This window comes from Acomys minous (assembly GCF_964271855.1).
Source record: "Acomys minous genome assembly, chromosome: 3".
NCBI lineage: Eukaryota > Metazoa > Chordata > Mammalia > Rodentia > Muridae > Acomys > Acomys minous.
In genome coordinates this window covers 78805444-78827754 of record NC_140485.1, presented here as the reverse complement: position 1 = coordinate 78827754, position 22311 = coordinate 78805444, and the positions used below count along the sequence as shown (strand labels likewise).

Sequence of the window (22311 nt, the reverse complement as noted above, 5' to 3'; positions counted from 1 at the left end):
TGTTGTTTTGAGGCAAGCTTTGACTGTGGAACCCCAGCTGGCCTGGGTCTAGTTATGTAGACCAGGCTGGCCTTGAACTCAGAGAGATTTACAAGCTTCTGCCTTCCCAGAGCTGGGATTACAGATCTGTGCTGCTATACTTGGCTTCTTTGTGAACTCAAGTCACTGTTGGCATGGCAAGCATTTATTGATTGAGTCTTCTCCTAGCCTGACAAAATGTTTTTGGTATGAAGTTTCATATCATTTTTCAGATGGAAGGCATTGGACAAAGAGGAAGCATACACACACACACACACACACACACACACACACACACACACACGTTTTGTTGTTGTTCTTATTGTTGTTAATTTAAGTCAGGGTCTTTCTCTGTAGCCCGTGCTTATCTTGAACTCACTTTGCTCCTTCTGTCTCAGCCTCTTAAGTATTGACATTGCAATTGTGACCACCACATTCTGATCAAATAGTGGAGCTCTGGCAGGAGCAGGAAACTGATACTGTCTGTTCAGACTCAGTGATTACTGGGGCGTGCTAGCTGTAGCCCTGCAGGGAGGGGCTCAGGGCTTGCTTACTGTCCTGAGCATGGCTGCTGAGTGGACTGGGACAGAGAGGAAAGATACATTCAAGACTAAGATGCTTCCTGAGTAGAAACGACCAGATGGTGATTAGTGGAGGTGCAAAGGAGTAAGGAAGGCTGGCCCGCAAAACCAGTAGAATTTCCCTACAGTTTAGTAGCTGGCTCTTTCTTTTTGCTAAATATATCTTTCATCCCCATCCTCTCCAGCAAAGGTTGCTGATGGCTTGGAGTGTTGATTTTATGCATACAAGTGCCTGGCTTCTGCTGTGTGCTCTGAGCCAGGAACAGAGGCACACTCTGGCTCCTGAAGCACAAGTTGCTGTATATTTGCAAAAAGACTATTTATATAAGGAACAGTCTGGAAGTAGCCTCAATCCAGGGCAAAAAATAAAGGCAAATCCTGGGCTAGCCACTAGACAGACTAGTAGATAGCTATGAGAGAGGCTCTCTATGGAGAGCTAAAAGGACAGACTGTCTATGGATGTGTCACTACTAGGGTTTATATGTGTGAGCTCAGAGTGGAGCAGAGGTCCCTTCCAATGGTTTGGAGTTATAGGAGTGAGATGCTGACCTTGGTTATACCTCTTGTTAGTCACTGAGGGGTTTTTGTTTGTTTGTTTTTTGTTTTGGTTTTTTGAGACAGCGTTTCTCTGTGTAGCCATGGCTGTCTTGGACTCACTTTGTAGACCAGGCTGGGCTTGAACTCACAGCGATCCACCTGCCTCTGCCTCCCAAGTGCTGGGATTAAAGGCATGTGCCACCACACCTGGCTCACTCAGTTATTTTTTTCCTCACATGTAAAATGAATGTAGTGATGGTAATGGCTCCTTAGTCCTTGGGGGGCTGTGGAAAGCTCTATGGCATTCTTTATTGCAGTGTCCTTTATAAATCATGGAGCAAGCCATGCACAGAGTCCCTTGGTTGTCCTGGGACTCAGTCTATAGATGAGGCTGGCCTTGAGTTATACCTCTCAAGTTCTTGGACTAAAGGAATTCACCACCACACCCAGATGTGGTGGTGTTGTTATATTTAAAAAATTAGTTTGTGTGTTTCTAGAGGACAACTTGCAGGTGCCATTTTCCTCCCTCTACCATGCTGATTGCAGGGATGGAGCTCTGCTGTCAGCACCTACCTGCTAAGTCAGAGTCATCTTGACAGCCCTTACTTCTTTGTTTTTCAGATAGCATTTCACTTGCTCTGTGAAATCTAGGCTAGCCTCAAAATCTGGGAAGTCTTTTTGTCTCAGTCTCACTAGTGCCAGCATTATATGCATGAACCACCACACTCAGTTTACACATGAGTTATTAATAGTCCATAAAGTTCCTGTTTTCCAGTTGGAGTGGGTCCCAATAGTTTTGGTTTTTTGTTTTTTGTTTTTGTTTGTTTTTGTCTTAGCAGGACTGGGGATGGTGCCCAAGATGTTGCCGGCTGGGCTACACCCCTAGCCCTGGGGCGAGCATTCCTCTTTTAGGTTCTTTCCTTTCCTCTCTACCTTGCTGTTTTGCCTGCATCTGTAGCTGGGGAATGGCTGGGGGTCAGGGAGTAGGTGGCACTGGATCCCTGCCCACGCTTGCCAGTTGTTTTAATATGAGCAGGAGGCTTACCGTTGTATGGCTCCTCTGAAGGGCAAGCCTGGGCAACTAGTCATCCTTTCTAGGGTGTCAGGGTATAAACAAGTCAGTATTGTATTCCTGAATTAGACCTGGCTGCTTGTACTCTTGGGACATGCCTGTAGAGTCAGCCTTTCCTGGATGAGCCTACATATGCTGGTTTATTCAGTAGCTTTCAGAAGTGTTTCTCCAACTGGAAACCAGGTCTGGAGCCTCTAACGTACAGTCTCCACTTCTAGAAAACCACCAGAATCCTGCAAATGCTACTTTGTTAGTTCTTAATTACATTGTAACAAGTTTTCTTAGAGTTTAGTGGTTTGAGGTTTGAAACAAGGCTAACCATTTATTATCCTCCAAGTTTCTGTGGGCCAGAATTCAGGAGCAGCCTCCGAGGGAGGTTCCAGCTGTTCCGGCTCAGGCTTGCAGTTTAAAGTGGTTTGTTCATGTAGGTGGCACTTGGGTGTGAGTTCCTGAGGGAACACCTTGATTCTCCACCATATAGGCCTTTCCCTAGGAATAATCTTTTTCACAGTGTAGCACCTATTTGTGCCCTCTCTTCTTGTGATGGGAACCCAAGAGCATATAGGCAAAAGCAGCTGTATTGTGTATATTACAACACACATAACCTGCTGGGGGTGGTGCCCTATGCCTGTAGTCTCAGTGCTCAATGGAGAGAGGCAGGAGGCCAGCCTCATCAGTTCTAGGCCAGCTGGGCCTACACAAGACCCCCTCCTGAATCCTGCCCCCCACAAAGTGATTCTTTTCCTTCCAATATTTAGATTTTAGGGGTTAACTCAGGTTATCAGGTTCGGCAGCAAATGCCTTTACTGACCAAGCCGTTTCACCAGCCCAGAGTTACTGTTTTAACCATGTAGTTATATAATATTAACTTATTTTATGGTGAAAAATATGTTTAGATTAGGCAATATAAGGCACCTAGCTGGTGAGATAGAAATTATGTCAGCTATAAATCAACATACAACAAACCATGGAGAACCTTTTATTTATTTTGTATGTATGGCTGTTTTGCCTGCATATATGTTTGTGCACCATGTCATGTGTGTACCTGGGGCCCACAGAGGCCATCAGATCCCCTGGAACTGGTGTTACAGGATGTGAGCTGCCAAGTGGGTGCTGAGAATTGAACCTAGGTCCTCTGAGAGAAGCATCATCCAGTGCACTTAACTGCTGAGCATCCAGCCAGCACCAACAGGAACTTTCGTATGACCCAGCTTTGGAAGTCTTGCAGTGTTCTTTTTGCCATGTACAAGCAGAGGCTATTCAGAGCCACCATGTGAAGGCACCTGTGTGGACCTTTTTCTTTTTTTTTTTAAGATTTGTTTGTTTGTTGTTGTTGTTGTTGTTTTGTTTTGGTTTTGTTTTTAGAGACAGAGTCTCTCTGTGTAGCCTTGGCTGTCTTGGACTGACTTTGAAGACTAGGCTGGCCTCGATCTCACAGCGATCCACCTGCCTCTGCCTCCTGAGTCCTGGGATTAAGGGTGTGAGTCACCACACCTGGCTTGTGTGGACCTTTTTCAAAGGCCCTGTTTCCTCTGGTGTGAGATCCGAGGCAGTGAAGGTGTTGGCATGTTCAGAGGGCGCCTGTGCTCTTTGTGTCTGTTTATGGTCTTGATGATTCACAGTCTGTTCTGAACACTGACTCAAGGTCAGAATGAAAACTGCTGTGGATGAACGGCCCCCTGGGCTGAGTGCTGGCCAGAGCCCTGTTCTGTTCTGCCTGACTTTGAATTCAGTTCCCTTCCTGCCTCTGCAGCCTCAGGAAGTAGGGTCTGCTTCAGAGCGTTCTCATTGAAAGTCCACTGAAGAAAGCTTGTATGTTCCCCGTCTCTGTCTCTCTGTCTCTCTCTCTGAAGAAAGCTTGCATATGCTCTCATTCTCTCTCTCTCTCTCACAAACACACACACACACAGACACACACTCACACACACACATAATAGTTGTACATGTGGGGAGACAACTTAAGGACCAGTGGAAAGGAAAAAGAACTTTGGGGGCTGGGGATCCTCCTGGGAACGGTAGTAGAGTTGTTAGATGATTTTTCTGCTTTGGTCCTAAGTGGAGGGATTAAGCTGTGAGATTGTGGACTCTTACTAAGCCTGGTTTCTGCTGCTGAGGATCCCATCATCCTGGACGTGGGTTAACTAACAACGCCTGTGGCTGCTTCACCCTTGGTGTTCTTTAAGGCGCATCTGCTCTGCTGTGCATGTTTGCCAGTTTCAGGTGAAGGTGAAGGTTAAAAACGGGATTTTGATGGCCAGGATTGAGACATTTTGAAGTCATTGGGAGGACTGCTGGGAAGAAATTACACATGCAGGTTAATTGCAAACAACTTTTTTGGTAGTTCTTGATTACATCATGGTGATCTGGCACCTAAACCTTTTTATGTCCTTGTTTTTCTGTTCTTCCTTTTCTTTCTCGTTTTCTCTCTCCTTCCCTCTCTCATTAACCCCATTTTCCTCTCTCTTTTCCCTTTTAAATTTTATAGCCCAGGCTGAGGTATGCTGTGGCAGTTTCCTGCTTCAGTTTCTTGAGAGCTAGGATTACAGATGTGAGCCACTGTGTCAGGTTGTTAGTCTTTTTTTGTCCCATTTATGGGACCAAGTTAGAAAGTTCTGATAAAAAATGGTCCAGATTTCAGAAATAATAGTGGATCCCTTGGAAACCTTGTAAGCCAGCATCCCTGGAGACCTTGTAAGCCAGCTAGCTTCCCTGGAAACCTTGTAGACCAGCATCCCTGGAGACCTTGTAGACGAGGATCCTTAGAGACCATGTAGACCACCATCCCCTGGGCCAGGGACTGCTGTTTTGTTTTTGGTTTTTTTGTTTGTTTGTTTTTGTTTTTGTTTTGTTTTTTGTTTTTTAGACAGAGTTTCTCTGTGTAGCCTTAGCTATCTTGGACTCACTCTGTAGACCAGGCTGGCCTTGAACTCACAGCGATCCGCCTGCCTTTGCCTCCCAAGTGCTGGGATTAAAGGCCTGCACCACCACTGCCTGGCCGGGGACTGCTTTTTTAAAACAATATTTGTGAGTGCATGGAGGTCAGAGGACAGCTTGTTGAAACCCATTCTCCCCTTCCACCATGTGATCCAGCTGAGGTTGTCAGGCTTGACTGCGGGTGCCTTTGCCTGCTGGCCACCATCTTGCCGGCTCAGGACTGTTTGGGAAGCACCGAACAGGGCTTAGCTGACTGTTGGTGAGGTTCAGGCAGAGTTACTGTTTCCTAAATTTCCTTGTTGCCTTCTTCCCTCTGTGCTCTGATTAACCAGACCGTATTCGCTCCCTGAGACATTCCTCAGCCCTGCTCTGTCTGCTTTTTAAATTATTTCTTTCCTGAGATAAAGTCTGTAGCTCAGGCTAACATTAGAATCACTCTGTGCCTAAAGATAAGCTTGAACCCGATTTAGCTACTGCTGCTTCCTGAGTGCAGAGTTCACAGATGTGTGCCACAGTGCCCAGTTTCTGAGGCCCTCATGGCACATGGAAAACTCCTGCCATCTTCCAGAGTTGAGGCCAAGCACCCCCTCTTCTACAGAGGTGTCCTGAGTTCTTCTCTTCCTCTGCCCCCTACCCTGCCTTTGCTTCTCTGGCTCCTCCTCTCATTACAGAGTCTTCTGTTGTTGGAAGTGTCGCTGCTTGTGGGGTTCCTACCTGTGGACACAGGCTTACTGCGAGTTCCAGTCTAGGCGGAGCTGCTGAGAGCACTGCTCTTCCGGAGCACCCAGATTTGATTCCCAGCACCCATTGATGGCTCAGAACAGTCTTTAACTCTAGTTCTAGAGGATCCAACTTTTCCCTGACATCCAAGGGCACCGCACGCATGTATGTGGTACACAGATGTACATGCAGGCAAAACACCCTTACATATGACACTAAACATAAAACAAAAGAAAAAACAAAGAAATGTGAGTTCTAGCTACAGTGTTGATTTACAAAGGAGTCTTCTGTCTTCCTTTTCCTGCTGTAAATGTTAACTTCTGCCCATCCCCTCTAGCCTGTCTTGTAGTTATTGAGATGTGCAGACTGAGTCATTGACATTATTTGGTGAAAGCAGTTGCTATTGCTAACCTCCTGTAGTTCCACCTAATAGTCTGAAAGCTTAGTCAGTTCATGAGTCTAGTTTGCCTCAAGGCCAGGGGCCAGAGCACATGTGTAGACTCTCCTTGGGGCCTGTAATTGACTGGCTGCATTAAAGGCAATAAATAGAGCCTGAGAAAGCTAAGCAGTCCCCAAGGCAGGCAGGCAGCAACTTTGATCTTCTACTTGGACATACATTTGGTCACTTATTTTTTAAATTTTTATTTTAAAAATATTTATTAGCAGAGCACACCTTTAATCCCAGCCCTCAAGGATGCAGAGGCAAGTGGATTGCTGTGAGTTTGAGGCCAGCCTGGTCTAGAAAGAGTCCAGGGCAGCCAAGGCTACATAGAGAAACCCTGTTAAGGAAAAACAAAACAAACAAGCAAAGGTGGCCCATACCTTTAATCCTAGTACTTGGGAGGTGGAAACAGGTGGATTTCTGTGAGTTCGAGGCTGGCCTGGTACAAAGAGAGTTCCGGGACAGCTAAGGTTACACACAGAGAAACCCTGTATCTAAAAAATAAACAAAAATATTTATGCTTTATGGGTATGTGTGTACCTGAGTTGATGTGCATCAAGCCCATGCAGGAGTCTGCAAGGTCAGAAGAGGGCACTGGGTCCTCTGGAACTGGAGGTGCAGGCAGTTGTGAGCCACTGTATGGTCTTCTGCAAGGGCGCAAAGTGCTCTTATCTGCTGAGCTGCTTCTGTAGCCCCAGTTCTGTCACTGTAGAGACATAAAGAAGACAGACCACTTTCAGGAACTGTGTCCCTCGGCCACTGTAGAGCCACCCACGGAGTTTTCTTTAGGTCTACAAATGGTAGACTACCCTAACTAACACAGTACACATTTCCTTTAATTCCAACACTTGGAAGACAAAGCACAAGTTGGAGGCCAGCCTGGCAGTCATACAAGAACAACAACACTCCTGTGTGGGTCTGAAGCCATGAGGTCTGCATAGCACGCTCTAGGCCAGCCAGCTTTACATGGTGACCTCTGTCTAAAAAGCAAAAACAAAACATTTTACTTGTGGTTGGAGAGATGGCCCAGTAGTTGAGACTGGCTGTTCTTCCAGAGGGCCTGGGTTCAATTCCCAGCGTCTCTATGGCGGTTCACAGCTATAACTTCAGTTCCAGGGGACCTAGTATCCTTTTCTGGTGTCCGTTGACACCACGTAGCATGTGCTGCACACAGGCAGACACACATGCAGCAAAATAGCCATACACATAAGACAAGAACAAATTAATTCATTTAATTACTTAATAGTGTGTGTGTGTGTGTGTGTGTGCGCGCGCGCGCGCGCGCGCGTCTGTGCCTGTGTCTGTGTGGCTCTGTGCCCTTGTGAACAAGTGTTGGTGCCCTCAGCATCCAGAAGGTATTGGGTCTCTTGGAGCTGGAGTTCCTAGCAGTTCTGAGCCACTCAGTTTTCATACTGGGAACTAAAGTTGGGTCTTTCACAAGAGTAGCTTGAGCTTTTTACTCTCAGCTCCTATGAGAGTCTCATCTAGTCCAGGCTGGTTTCCACCTTGCTGTGTGGTTGAGAGAGCCCTTGACCATATCCGTACCCTCTCTGCCCAGAATCACACTGCCATACTGGCTTTGTTTTGTTCTGAGACAGGACCTGCTGTAAGGCGTATTAAACAGTTATTTATGTTTGTGTGTGCATGCACAGAATGGTATACATGTGGAGGTCAGAGAATAATTTGCAGGAGTTGGCTCGCCTTTCATATGTCGGTCTCAGGGATTGAACTCAGGCATTAGGCTTCTTGGTGGCGGGCACCTTTACCTGCTGAGGTGTCTCTCCAGACCAAGTCTTGCTTTGCAGCCCATACTGGCCTTGAACTTGCAATGGTCCTCCTGCTCAGCTTCTCCAGTGCTGGAATTACAGGCATATGCTATAATACCAGCTCTTTTTTTGGTGGGTACGGGGGATCGGTATTTGACTATATAGTTCCAGGCTGGCCTACACTTCTTAATCTTCTGCCTCATGAGTGCTAGGATTACAGGAGTATGCCACTATGCTTAACATCTGAGTGTTTCAGCCATAAAAAAGTTTTATCACAGGGAACCAGGCACTTAGAAAACAGTAAAGGATTCAAGTTGGGAGATTCAAGAGTGCTGTCTTTGGAGTGCCAGTTTGAGGGGCTATCATTGGAGCTTGGCAGCTAGGATGTCATTATTGCTCCAGATCAAGACTTTTATTACTTAGTTGTTTGTTTATTTATTTTTGAGACAGGCTCTCTAGTTCAGGTTACCTGGGATCCGTAGCACTTCCTCCTGCTTGAGCCTGTCAGGTCTGTAATTGCAAGTGTGCATCAACCATGCCCGAGAGACGCGGAGCCAAGTCCATTATCTTCTGTAATTTATTTGACCAGTTACACAGCATCACCAAGTGTTAGGTTTTTGCTTTTGTTTCTCTTTTGAGACAGTGTTTATGCAGCCCAGGTTGGCCTGGCCTCAGATTTGCAGCAGTTCCTCTGCCTTAACCTCTGAGTGCTGGCATTACAGGCCAGCAACCCCATGCCTGGCTGCTGATGGAGAGATGGCTCATCAGTTCAGATCACTGGCTGCTTTTCTAGAGGACCTGTGCCTGATTCCTTAGAACCCACATGGTGGCTCAGAACCATCTGTAACTCCAGTTTCAGAGGAACCCACTCCCCTGGGCCTCTGTGGACTGCAAGAGGCACATAAGTGGTCCACAAACATATTGCAGGCAAAACACTCATACAAATAAATAAATCTTTAAAAACAAATAAGAAAATTAAACAACAGCAACAACAAAGTGGTAGGTCTTAAATACTTTGGTGTTATGCTCTGTGGGAAGAGGCCTAGACATTCTGAGTAGACATTAAAGTAATCTCCCTTTTTGTGACTCAGGTACCCGGCTCACATTGAAGACATTGACTACGAAGAAGGGAAAGTTCTCATCCATTTCAAGCGTTGGAACCATCGTTATGATGAGTGGTTTTGCTGGGACAGTCCTTACCTGCGCCCTTTAGAGAAGATACAGCTGAGGAAAGAGGGCTTACATGAGGAAGATGGATCTTCTGTGAGTAGTCAATCAGTGGAGTTCTGTAGTGAACGAGCCTGGTCAGCTGCTGGCAGTTCCTGTCTAGCCTTGGATTGTCAGTGGGCAATCCTTGCCTTGGCCTGTAGTGATGACCCTGAGGTCTCTCTGGACCAGGGCTCCCTAAGAGTCCAGTTTTCACGTGTTTGGTGCAATTGATAATAGTAGTTCATAAAGTAACCTATTAGGGTTCCATCCATATGAATAGGATCTTGTCTCTCTTTTAGGACCACTGTTTTCCTAGTCTTCAAAATACTACTGGGTATATGGTAGGTCTTCAGGAAATATTTTTATAAAAAGCTAGGTGTGGTGGCTCATTCTACTTCTTGGATGGCCAAGGTTTATCAATTGCTTTGAGTTTGAAGCCAGCCTGGGCTACAATCTCACCCGCCCCCAACCCCCCCATGCCAGAAATGATGGATACATGGCTCTAATCCCAACTCTGAGGATGTGGAGGAAGAGGAGGATCAAGAGGTCAAAAACTGAATAACCAAACCAGAACAGTGGAACTGTTATCTCAGTACTTGAGAGGCAGAGGCAGGAAACCAAGCTGGTTTGCACAAGAGGTTCCAGGTCAACAGAGCTACATAATGAGACCCATCTTAAAGCCAACAATAAGCAAAAATACCACCCCACCAAATTGTTGAGTTGTTGAATGATTGAAATCTGGACCTACTGTGTCTAGAATATTGTATACTAGATAAGGGAGCCTTGACAATCATTTGCTGTACTAATGTTCATTTATTAAGCGGTGGATCCTTTGCTTGTTTTACACAGTCTTTTTTTTTTTTGTTAAGATTTATTTAATATTTATACAGTATTCTGCCCATATGTGTACCTGCATGCCATAAGAGGGCACCAGATCTTATTATAGCACTGTGTGGTTGCTGGGAATTGAGCTCAAGACCTTTGGAAGAACAGCCAGTGCTCTTAACCTCTGACCCATCTCTCCAGCCCACAAAGTCTTTTGTTTTTGGAGACAGTATATCTCTGTGTAACAAGAGCCCTGGCAGTCCTGGATTGCTTTGTAGACCAGGCTGGCCTTGAACTCACAGGGATCCACTTGCCTCTGCCTCTCTACTGGGATTAAAGGTGTGCACCACCACATCCGGCTTTACACAAAGTCTTATGAGCCAGTGGAGAATTTGACTTGATTAGACTGTTTTCCCTTTTCTAAATTGCATCATTGTACTTGGAGCTTTAATTGCCTTCAAAATGGCGCACAAACCTTTGCTTTTGTTTAAAGCAGACGTCGAGTCGTCTGTGGTAGCCCTTACTTTTTGGGTTCTGACTCAGCCTGCATTCTAGTTTCCCTTTAACCCTCACTGAGGAACTTGAACTCTGGCTGGCCTTTTTGTTTTGTTTTGTTTTTCCCCTTCCGATTTAGGGTTGCTCAGTATTGTTCCATTTGATCATTCTGTGTTCGTTCTGTAGAACTTATGAGTGCCAACTGTGCAGAGAAAACAGCATGCAATATGGAAGGTGCATGAGTGCCTCCCATGGTCAGGGACCAGCAGTAGTGTGGGTGCTGTGAAATGTCATGAGTGCTGCATCCCTGAGCTGGAGTGGCCTCGTTCCTTCCAGCTCCTGCGCTAGGTGTGTTCTCAGGTGGCCCTGGACACTTAGGTCCCTTTCATTATGAATGTCAGAGAGGGCAAGTTGTCTCAGTGCTAGTTGGTGCCTGCCCAGACCTCGTGGCTTAAGGACTCGTGTGTCCTAACCTTCTTATTTGTTTGTTTGTTTGAGAGAGACAGGGTCTCACTATGTAGTCCTGACTGTCCTGGACCTCGTTATGTAGAGCAAGCTAACCTTGAACTCACAGAGATCCTCCTGCTCCTATTTACCAAGTGCTGGGATTAAAGTTGTGGGTAGTCATGCCCAGCTACTTTCTAAAGATTTATTTATATATTTTATTCTATGTGTATGGGTGTTTCGCCTGCGTGCGTGTATTTGGTACTTGTGGAGGTCAGAAGAGGGCGTTATATATCCTGGAACTACAGTTATAGATGGTCCTGAGCCACCATGTGGGTGCTGGGCACCAAATTCAGGTCCTCTGCACGAAATGCAAGTGCTCTTAACCCTGGGCCATCTCTCCAGCCCAGCCTCGTTGTATTTTGGCTTCCTGTGCTGAAGATCAGTATCACCTTGTATCTCAATAGCCCATTCCAATCCACTCTCATTGGTGTGCTTTTATTTATTTTATGTGTGTATAAATGTGTGTGTGTGTGTGTGTGTGTGTGTGTGTGTTTGCCTGCATATATGTTTTGTGTGTGTGCTTTGTGCCTGAAGAGGCCAAAAGAGAGTGCTGTATCCCCTGGAAACAAATTAAGGCAGTGTGGAGCCTCCGTGTGGATGCTGGACCCAAATCCCAGTCCTCTGCAAGAGCATCAAGTACTCACAACTACTGAGCCATCCCTCCATCCCCACGTTGTATTATTTTTAAATTTAAAATGATGTTTGTTTTTGTAGGTATGATGCACATGTGCAGGAAAAACTTTCAGGAGTTGGGTTCTTTCCACCATGTGGGTCCTGAGGATTGAAATTAGCTTGTTGGGTTTGGGGGGTGGTTAATGCCTTGACCTGCTGAGCTGTCTTGCCTGACCCATTTTCCCCCTTAATTTGTTATTATTTTATTATTTACTTGTTTGTTTGTTTTTTTATTTATGTGTATGTATTGTGTGCACTTACGTCACAGCATGGATTTTAGACATCAGAAGAAACCTTGGAGGGTTGTCCCTTGTTCTGGTATGTGTACCCAGGGACACAACTCAGGTTGTCAGGCCCAGCAGCACTTGCCCTTAGCCACTGAGCCATCTTGGCAGCCCGTTGTTCATTTTTGAGAAAGAATCTTTTTGTGTGGCCAAGACCGACTCAAACCCTTGTCCTTCCTGTCTTAGTGTCCTGCGTGCTAGGATTGCCGATTCCCAGCGCTGTAGCGGCCCTCCCTACCCTCATATTCATCCTAGCCGCTTTTATGAATTGTGCTGTAATGTGCACTCTATGAAATTCAGTTGGTAACTGGACATTTACTTTTTTTTTTTTAATAGGAATTTCAAATAAACGAGCAAGTGCTTGCTTGCTGGTCTGACTGTCGGTTCTATCCAGCCAAAGTCACTGCTGTGAACAAGGATGGTAAGGTTGCAGTTGCAGTTGCTTTCACTTTTTGCTGTAGGGGAATTGTACAGTATGAGTCCTTGGTAGTTAGTGTATCAGTATTTATTGCCTGCTAATATTTTTTCCAGCTAATATGTCTGGCACTATGGAGAGATTATAAATGGAAAGAAAGCTGGATACAAATGAGGCGTTTGCTATAGGTTCAATCCCCAGAAAAAAGAAAGGAGATTAATTCTTTGCTACTAAATTTCAGTCATTATTTCCCCAGCCAATTACAGTGGATTCTGTTGACAAGTCTGTGGGTTGTTTCTGTCCTGGTATTTTGGTGAAATAAATACAGTTGTTTATTTTATTTTGAACAAATTAAATTTGCTTATGAATTAAAAAAAATTAACAAACATTTGAAAATATGCTTTATGGATAAAGGTGATTTAGGGTAGAAATTGAGACGCTGGGATACAGATCCTAAGTGTGGTTACCTAGCAATTTTGAATATGTAGCAGACAGCAGAGTGTGATCCAAAAAGAGTGCAAGCGAGTGGTCCACAAGGTCAGAAGGGACTCTTTCCTCAGCATACTCTTGCTGGATGTCTGGACCGTAGCCCGGATCTCTGGAGGATGTTTTGGGCAGCCAGAGTCCCATTGTGTCAGATTGAGGGTCTGAGGATATAGCTCAGTGATAAGAGCACTGGCCTAGCACGCCTGGGGCCCTGGACCAATCCAAAGCACTGCACAGCAAAGAAAGGACAAAGCAAAACAAAGCAGAAAGCCAACAACAACTGCCATTGGTCTTTTTTGTTGTTGTTTTGAGACAGAATCTCGCTATGAACCCTGGCTGGCCTAGAACTCATAGAGAGCCCCACTGGCTCTGCCTCCTGTGCTGGCATTAAAGTCATGCATATGTATACCTTGCCTGGCCCACACCGGCTTTTCATTCCACGAACTTATTTAGCTGTCTATTAAGCACTCTGCCAAGTGTTGGGAAAAGTGAGGCTCCATCTTTTGAGCTATCTACACAAGGACTGATTTTCCAGTTCATAAGAAGTCTATTTGGGTGGTTTCATCTTTTCTTAAATTGTTATATATAAGCCTGTGTTCAAAAAGCATCTCATTAGTGCTTTTCACATATGTTGTGTTGTATTAACAGATAGCTTGTTTGCAGGGAAAGCTCACATATTAAACCCCTGAGCCCTTTTAGAAATAGACATAATTAGGTGAGTATGCATTCTGCCTCTCCAGATTCTTGTTTTCAAGATGTCTTTCTTCACTTACCGGCTTTTGTAGCTGAGAGTTCTTTAGGTTCATAAATGGCCTGAAAAGCTGTAGGGTGGTTAGCGCTGATCAAGTCATGCCCTTCCCTCCAGTGAGACTCCCTGGAGGGGCTCCTTGGAGGAACATCAGTCCTTCAGCTGGGATGAAATATTGGCGGAGTTGCATGAGTCATTTCTTAAATAACAGCAGAGTCTGGAGGAGAGAGGGAAGGCGATCAGATGCATGGCTGGGGGGGCAGATGGAGGAAGAGGATTTTAGGAGCTTTGTGGGGAGGCAAGTGGTCTCTTAGAAAAAAGTGGAGGCACGGCTTCACAGCGGTTGCAGAAGTGTTAGGAACTTAGCTTATATCTAGTATCTGCAGAGCCCTGAGCTTGACGTCATGAAAACAACCAAAAGACCTAGCGAGGCAGATTGAAGCCAGTGGACAGTGGGCCGGAGGACAGTGCAGGCAAATCCTGGAAATGACGAGAAGGGCCTAGATGTGAATTTTTTTTTGAAGTAATTATTTAAGGAATAAACATCATTGGCTATATTATAAGCTGTAGCTAATTAGCAGTTTTAAGCTGGGGCAGCTGCAGTTGGGCATGCTGGCACATGCCTTTAATTCAACACTTAGGAGGCTAGACTAGAACTCAAGGATCCCAGATTTGCAGTCATCTTTGGACTACATATTGGGTTAGAGGCCACAGCCTGGGCCACACAGTGAGACTCTGTCTCAGGAACAAAGCACAACACAACAAATCAAGTCAAACGGTAATAACAAAATAACTGGGGTAATTAAAGCATTGCAAATTAAAAATGCAAAATGTTTCCGTTGCTTTCTCATGGGCTGTATTATAGGAGGGAGAGTCTTGAGGCCCTGGCTTCTGCTGTGGGCGTTGGCCACCCTGGTTGGTTCAGTGGCTCTGACTGATCTCCACCTGCCTCATTTACTAATGAAGAGCCTTGAGGGGGACTTAACTGCCTGCTGCTTTCTGAGGCTGATTGGTTGGAAGAGGGTGAGAGGCTTTGGAGTGGGCTAAATCCTGAAGTGGGAGGTTAGTGAGGCATGCTGGGAGAGTTGGCCTTTGTGGGAGCTCAGCTCTGTGCCTAGCTTGGAAGTGAGGATGGTGATTTCTTTTCCTCTGAGCTGTGTCACCCTGTCTGCTAGTTCTTGGGTGGGCCTATCTTGAGGCTGGCAGAGTAAGGCGGGCTTCCTACTTCATGTTGCTTCATTCTAGGACTTGTGCACCTGGCATGGGGGCGCACGCCTTTAGTCCCAGCAGGTAGACGCTGTGAGCTTGAGGCCAGCTTGGTCTACAAAGCTAGTCCAGGACAGCCAAGGCTACACAGACAAACACTGTCTTGAAAAACAAACAAACAAACAAACAAACAAACAAACAAAAACACCCCAAAACATTCTAGGACTGTGGGCTTGGTTGCTGCTCTGCCCTCTTGCCCCCGCCCTTCTCTCCCCTTGTTCCACTTTCTGTTTGTTTGTTGGTCTGTTTTGGTACTGGGAATTAAATAAAGCCAAGGCTTTGTGCATGCCAGGATAGGGCTCTACCACTGAGCTATATTCCAAGCCCTTACTTTCTTTTCCTTCCTCATCTGGATTTCTCCACCTGACTCAGTTGGTTTTCTCAGTGTCACATGGGCTCTGTGAAGAGGAGGCACTGTGCTGGCAGCGTGCCCTGTGATTTCCTGTCTGGTCTCCCCGGCTAGGAGGAAGAGGAACCCAGTGAAGGACAGTTTGTGCATTCCTCTGTTTAACTTCCTGATGCTGAGCATTGGCTGAGCAGGCTGTGGAGAGTGGGGGAGTAGCAGCCACTGCCACGGGGAGCCCTAAACAAGAGCTTTTTGTTTGTTTGAGGTGGATTCCTGTAACCCGGCTGGCTTTGCACTTACTGTGCGGTTGAGGATGCCCTGGGCCTCATACTTCCCAAGTGCTGGGATCATAAAGTCCTTTCACCCACCTGAGTTTAGTTTTGTTCCGGTTTTTGTTGTTGTTTTGTTTAGTTTTTATTTTTGAAACAGGGTTTCTCTATGTAGCCCTGGCTGTCCTAAAACTCATTATGTAGACAGGCTAGCTTTGAACCCACAACGATCCACTTGCTTCTGCGTCCAGAGGGCTGGGACTAAAGGTGTGCGCCACCACAGCCCGGCCTGTTGTGTGTTTGAAATTAGAATCTCATCCCACACTCCTGGCTAGACTATTTTCACTGAGCAGCCAAGGCTGACCTTGAGTGCATAGAAATCCTCCTGTATTAGTTTCCCAAGTACTGAGATTACAGGTACAGCCACCATGCCTAGCTTTTTAAATTTTTATTTATTTATTTATTGGGCAGTGGAGGGTCATATTACTGCAAAGTTGGTAGGCATATTAAGTCCCCAACCCAGCTTATGTAGGAGGAAAAGACAGAATTCTGCACTCAGGTCTTTTTGTTTGTGTGACTGCATCTTTGCCGAGTTGACCTTGGCTCCTGTCTGGAGCTCTTTGACTCATCTTTCAAACATTTGCTCCCCTGAGATAGAGTCTGGCTAGGTTGCTGAGGCTGGCCTTGAATGTTTGGGCTGAAGGGCTTCTTCTACCTCAGACTAGGAGTTGCATTACTAGCCTGTACTTCCATATCCATATTCATTGGAGCAACTCCAAAATTATTTGGAGAATCAGAGCCATAAGACGGTCAGGGCTCTGTGCCCCAGCGGAGCACCACTGATGCCCTGAGGAACCTGCAAGTGGTTAGCGTTTGTACCAAGATCGGTTCCTTCCTCTTGATCTTATGTTGCTGAGACTGGCCTGGGATTTGCTGTGTAGACCAGGCTGGCTTTGAACTTGCAGCAGTCCTTGTGTTGCTGCTTTCTAAGTGCTGGCTGGGGTTGAAGGTGATTGCACTAAGCAAGTCTTCTTCCTAATTAAACACGTATTTCTAGGCCATGTGCTCCCCTTTCCCCCAGTTGAGTCTATTTTGGGCCAGTGCCTAGAGCTTGTGTTTATAACAGGATATGCTATGGAACTAGTTTCTCAGGCCTCTGCCGAAGCAGTTCTTTTTTTGTTTTTCTTTATTCATTGGAGTATGGGCAGGGTGGTGCCTCGTGAGCAGCTTTGCCCAGACAGAAGTAAAAGGAAGACTTTGGTCCACATGTGCCAGAGCTGGCTGCGTGGCCAATGTGTCATCTGCAGAAGAGGTGATGGTGCTCTGCTCAGGTGGCTTGCCGGGTGAAAACTAGATCTCTGTGACAGGATCTGTGCTAAGTAATTGCCTCGCTTTTTTGCTTTGTTTTGTTTTGTTTTTCGAGACAGAGTTTCTTTGTGTAGCCTTGGCTGTCCTGGACTCACTTTATAGACTAGGCTGGCCTCCAACTCACAGTGATCCTCCTGCCTCTGCCTCCCGAGAGCTGGGATTAAAGGCGTGCGCCACCATGTCTGGCTTTGTTTTTTCTTTTTAAGATATGAGGTCATTACGAAGCTCTGTCTGGCCTGGAACTTCCTTTGTAGATGATGCTGGCCTTGAACTCACAGAGATCCATCTGCCTCTGCCTCCTAAAGGCTGCAATTAAGATGTGTGCCACCATGCCTGGCTTCGCCCAGTCTTGTGACTTAGGCATCTCCATAGCTCACCCTAGAGTTTAAAAAATAATAATGATCTCATGATGTCTTAGGTAGGTGTTTATTTTATTGTTACTGTCCTTGGCTACATGCTATTGTGTTCTGTGGGTTGGCTCTGCCTGGTGGGTAGGTGGTTTGGCCTTTTAATACTTAGTAGTCTCTTGGGAGCCCTGATTGGGGGAAAGGTCCTGGTAGTTGCCCTGTGAAGTGGTTATGGGCCATTTGCTGTTCTTGCTCAGGACTCATTTGAGCACTTAGAAGTCTGAGAGAGAAGCGAGGCTTGGTGGTACAGGCCTGCAGTCCCAGCTACGCAAGAAGCGAGGGCGGGAGGATCATAGTTCAAAGCCGGCCTGGGCTACAGCATGGGTTCATGGCCAGACTGGAAGAAAGATAATAAATTCACAAGACTAGCGAAAACAAAGCAATCTTTTAACACACAATCCCACAGAAAGGGACGCTAGCATAGAGGAAGGGCAAAAATGACTGGTGCCGACTCCTGCAAGACAGCGCTTTTCAGCGTCCCTGAATGCTAGAAATTCCAGTCTTCTAGTCCAGGACTTACTTGTCCCCTTCCCAATTGTCCATCTTACTGGTTTAGGTACATGGCCTTGTTATTGAATGATTTGGGGCTTGACACTGCCCCATTTTCTGATCTTGGGCTCAATCATGTAGCATCAAACCTGTAACTTCCCAACTCTAAATTCTGAGACAGGGAGAGCCTGGCACCTCCTGCTTATCTATAACCAGTGAGCTCTCAGCTCAGCATGCCTCCTACTGAAAATAGACATAACTGTTTCTTACACTGGGCAACTTAGTGAGACAGTCTTAAAGAGTAGAGAAGGCTGGGTATACAGTTCTGCTTGGATGGTTTGGGAAATGTTCGGTGGCAGAAAGCAAGGCTGTGTGTAAAATAGCTCTGAAGACAAGGTTTGGAGAGGAGCACCCTGCTGTCACAGGCATGCCTGTGCTCAGGAGCTAAGGCTCTTCTGTGGACTTTGGTGGTGGTTGTTTTCCAGTGTCCCACCTCCTGAGTTTATGGGCCACCAAACCTGGTGTTTTTGTTTTAGTTTCGACTGAATCTCACTATTGAGCTAGCTTTGGTTGGCCTGAGTTCTGCCTGTATAGGCCTCAGAGGAGAAAAGCTAGTGGAGCAGCTGCTATTGGCTTCTCACGCCCCTTATGCATTCTGACTGCTGGAAAAAGGGTGTCAGAGTCCCTGGACATGGAGTTGCAGGCAGCTGTGAGCCACCGGATGCAATGCTGGGAACCTAACTCACACTTTCCAGGAGAGCGGTGCTTCTTCTTAACCACTCTCCAGCCACGGGGGAGATGATCTTCTACATTATACATAGACTCTTGAAACGTCGACTTGGGCCTTCCTGCAGAAGTGGGCCTAAGCCACGGCCATGTCTTCTTCCCTCAGATCTGTTCGATAGGCTGTATTAGCGTGAGCACCGGAGGACGGTTCAAGAGGAATGGCTTATTAGTCCTTTGGGTGTCAAGAGGGTCAGGAGCGGGATATTGCTACTTAGCAGTGGGGCCTCCAAACCTTTAGCCAGAGTTTGGCTCATTTCATAGTGGCTAGCTGGTGTTCTGGCTTTGTGGTTTGCTTAGGCATCGGGGCTTGAGCAATGGGCAACAGGAAAAGAACTGGTCGGAAGTCAGCAGGCAGCTGTGGGTTCTAATTCTAGCCCTTTTGTTGTTTGTCTGTTTTTGAGACATATTCTTTGTTTTTTGTTTGTTTGTTTGTTTGTTTGTTTTTGAGACAGGGTTTCTCTGTGTAGCCTTAGCTGTCCTGGACTCACTTTGTAGACCAGGCTGGCCTCGAACTTACAGAGATCCGCCTGCCTCTGCCTCCCGAGTGCTGGGATTAAAGGCATGCGCCACCACACCCAGCTTTGAGACAGACTCTTACACGGGATCCCTGGCTGGACTTGACAGCCTACTGAATGCTGTGTTTGCAGGCATGAGGTATCATTCCTAGCTCTAAGTTCTGTCTTAAATTTAATGTGGAGTTTGGGGACCTCTCCTGGAAGGCTTTTACCATCAGGAAGAGTTAACTTCAAAAAGAATCCCTCAACAGCTGAAGCTGGTGGTCCATTCATTTACTTTTAGAACTTGAAAATATCTCCAAGCCGGGCATAGTGGTGCACGCTTGTAATCCCAGCACTCATCAGAACCACCTGGGGGGCTTGCTGAAACCCACACGTGCCCCCCACCCCCCAAGCTTCCCATTCCGAGGTGGGCTGGGCTGGTAAGCAGACTTCTCGAGTTGCTGATCTTGCTAGTTTGGCAGCTGAGCGCTGGGCTGCGGTGTGCGGTGTGCAGTGTGTGAAGAAGTTGAGACGTGCTCTCTGGTCTTGAAGAGCTGGTCATTGACTCACGAGCCAGGAGCTCCCAGCGTGAGCTTCTTCTGGTGGCAAAAGAGGATTCAGAAGGCTAGTACAGGGGAAGCTGCCAGCAGCTGGGAAGCCAGGAAGCTTTTACTGAACTGTTATGGGGTTGGTCGTGTGAGCTGGCATGTGAGGCTCATTGCGTGGTGCATTCTAAGTGGGAAAGAACCTCTGCTAGTGGAGATGGGTGTGGTGGCCTGTGCTGGTAACTGCAGCACTTGGGAGGGTTAAGTAGGCGGACAGCTGAGATCCAGCCAGCCCTTGCTACACAGTGTGTACCAGGCTAGGTCAAGTTCTGTTCTGAGACCCTGTCTCAGACACAGAACAAAAGAGCTTGCGAGTTGGTGAGAGCCAGCAGCAACATACAACTGCTATTTTCAACTATATAATCTCAAAAAAAAAAAAACCAAACTTTTTTTAACTTAAAAAAAAAAAAGACAAGTTGGAAATGTTGCAGGTGCTGGTGGGTAAATAGTGAGGCGCTCTGAGCTTGTGGGGATTTGATGGATGGAGAGGTAGGCGTGGGAATCATTGAGCTCTGATTGCATTGAACTTGGAGTCCTAGCGAGGCAGGTGTTCGGACTTGACTTAGTGAGGGGACTAGCTGTTGGCCAGGCCCCGCTTAGGACTGCAGGAGACGTGGAGTGGGAAGAGAGTGAGCAGCAGAGAGGAAAGAACCAAGCATGGTGGTTTGTGGGAGGCTGAAGCCGGAAGATTGTTTAGCCCGGGAGGAGAATGGGTCTAGCTTGGCCCCATATCCTAGGGGACAGTGGAGAAGTAACAGGGAGCTCCTAACTCCCCTACCACCACCTTCCGCACCCTCTTCTTCTTCTTCACCCTCTTCTTCCTCTTCACCTTCTTCACTCTCTTCTTCTTTTTCACCTTCTTCCTCTTCCTCCTCTTCCTCTTAGGGGTTTTGTTTGTTGGGAAATGGGTGCTGACACCTGAACTGTAGGAGTCATTGATGATCTGTTATTAGCAGGCCGCTGAGCAAGAGTGAGTGTCATTCTTATTCTAAATCCCCAGGAAAAGCAGGGAGGAAGCAGGGCATGGAGCAGTTATAAGATGTAAAAATTAGAAAACTTTGGTTTTGATGCAGCTAATGAGGATTTTTATAGTTGGATGCTCTTATCCTTTGGGAAGGTAAGATTTGAGGGGTTGGGGTGTAGCTCAGTGGTAGAGCATGGCATTAGCATGTACAAGGCCAATCTTCAGCATCAAGAGATCCACGAACACACACATTATATGGGTTTGTAGTTTTAATTTTTTCACAGAATTCCTATTGAACAACTGCCTGGCAGCATTTAGGATTTTGGGCAAGATAGCTTCACAGATTTTAAGGTTCACACAACCTCTAAAAAAGATGATTACTGTCCTTCAAGACAGAAAATCAAGATTAAAGAATAAGGTGTAAATTTCACTCACTAAGGAAGTAGTAAGTTCATTTTTCTCGATTTTTTTTTTTCTGTTGCTTTTTTTTGGCTGAGGCGGTCAAATTTAGTGCACATAATTCTTATTTTAATAAAACAACATAAAATATTTAAAGTGAAATTTGAATTGTATAGATAAAAAGCAAACCAAAATTGACCAATAAGTGTAGAGAGCTAAATTTGCCTTGTGTGTGTGTGTACGAGGCCTTGAGTTTAAGGTCTTGTACAAGCTAAATGGTGCTCTCCCGCTGTGCTGAGCCTGCCTGCAGTGTGGCTCTTAAACTGTTTACATTTATTGTGTTTGGAGATCCTTTGTGTGTGTTCTGTAAAAGTTGCTGCCTTCATGAAACAGCAAGTTAAAATCATGATATCTTCTTGAATTTTAGGTACTTACACTGTGAAATTTTATGATGGAGTAGTTCAAACTGTCAAACATATACATGTCAAAGCTTTTTCCAAAGATCAGGTGAGAAATGTGGTTTTGTGCTTTGTGTTCTGAACTATGCTAACATTGTACTTTTGTTTCTCAAATAAAGACATTATGTGTGTTTCTGATGACACGTCTTTATTTCCTTCATTAGATAGTTTCACTAGAAAGTAATAACACAAGTTTTCAGAAGTTGTAAATATTTGTGTTCTTTGTTCTTTCATTTTAAAACAGATTCTCTTCTTTCACAGTGCTGAGCACAGTCCCCATTGTTTGATTTCTGTTGTTGTCCTCGTCTCTCCCCCAAGTGTCTCGGCTGCTGTCCCCTTCCCTTCTTCTCGCTCCTCACCCAGCACAGGGAGTTGTTGGACACCTGAGGACTAGAGTGCACCTTGTCCTTGGCTAGCTGTGTTTTTGACATGACTTGGGGCCATAGTGTGGTAGCTTACAGCTTGCCCGCGCCGTGCACTTGGCAGCCACTTCAGCTAGACGTGCCTAGTTTGCAGTCGAGTGTCGTGATGACCCATTTGCCTTGCCTGAGCATAAAGCCCAAGATCTGCTTCTGGAAATACAGCCCCAGAGCTCTGGGCCTTCTAGAAACACTTTTTTCATGAGTTCTCCCCTGTTTAGTCTCCTTCCTCCTCAGGTTTAATCATAACAAAGTTTGTGTATTAGTGTTTTGAGGCTGCTTTAATTCTGATAGTTACTGACGCTACCACTACAGCAGGATGGCCAA

General features: G+C 46.0%; 1 protein-coding gene and 1 long non-coding RNA gene across 6 annotated transcripts in view; one reads left to right on the top strand and one right to left on the bottom strand.

The window, feature by feature from the left end:
* LOC311594194 overlaps positions 1-22311 on the bottom strand; it is a 522815-nt gene that overhangs the window by 24523 nt on the left and 475981 nt on the right. The gene's annotated exons all lie outside the window — the stretch shown is intronic.
* The window catches only part of PHF20 (PHD finger protein 20), a 97345-nt gene that overhangs the window by 26802 nt on the left and 48232 nt on the right, over positions 1-22311 (top strand). For 4 of the 5 annotated variants that reach the window (XM_084775664.1, XM_084775661.1, XM_084775662.1 and 1 more), the window contains exons 3-5: positions 9162-9333; positions 12399-12483; positions 21535-21614. In XM_084775664.1, the coding sequence (XP_084631790.1) occupies positions 9162-9333; positions 12399-12483; positions 21535-21614 (337 nt within the window). The remainder of the gene's footprint in view (positions 1-9161; positions 9334-12398; positions 12484-21534; positions 21615-22311) is intronic. The other variant, XM_084775665.1, reaches the window with a different exon arrangement.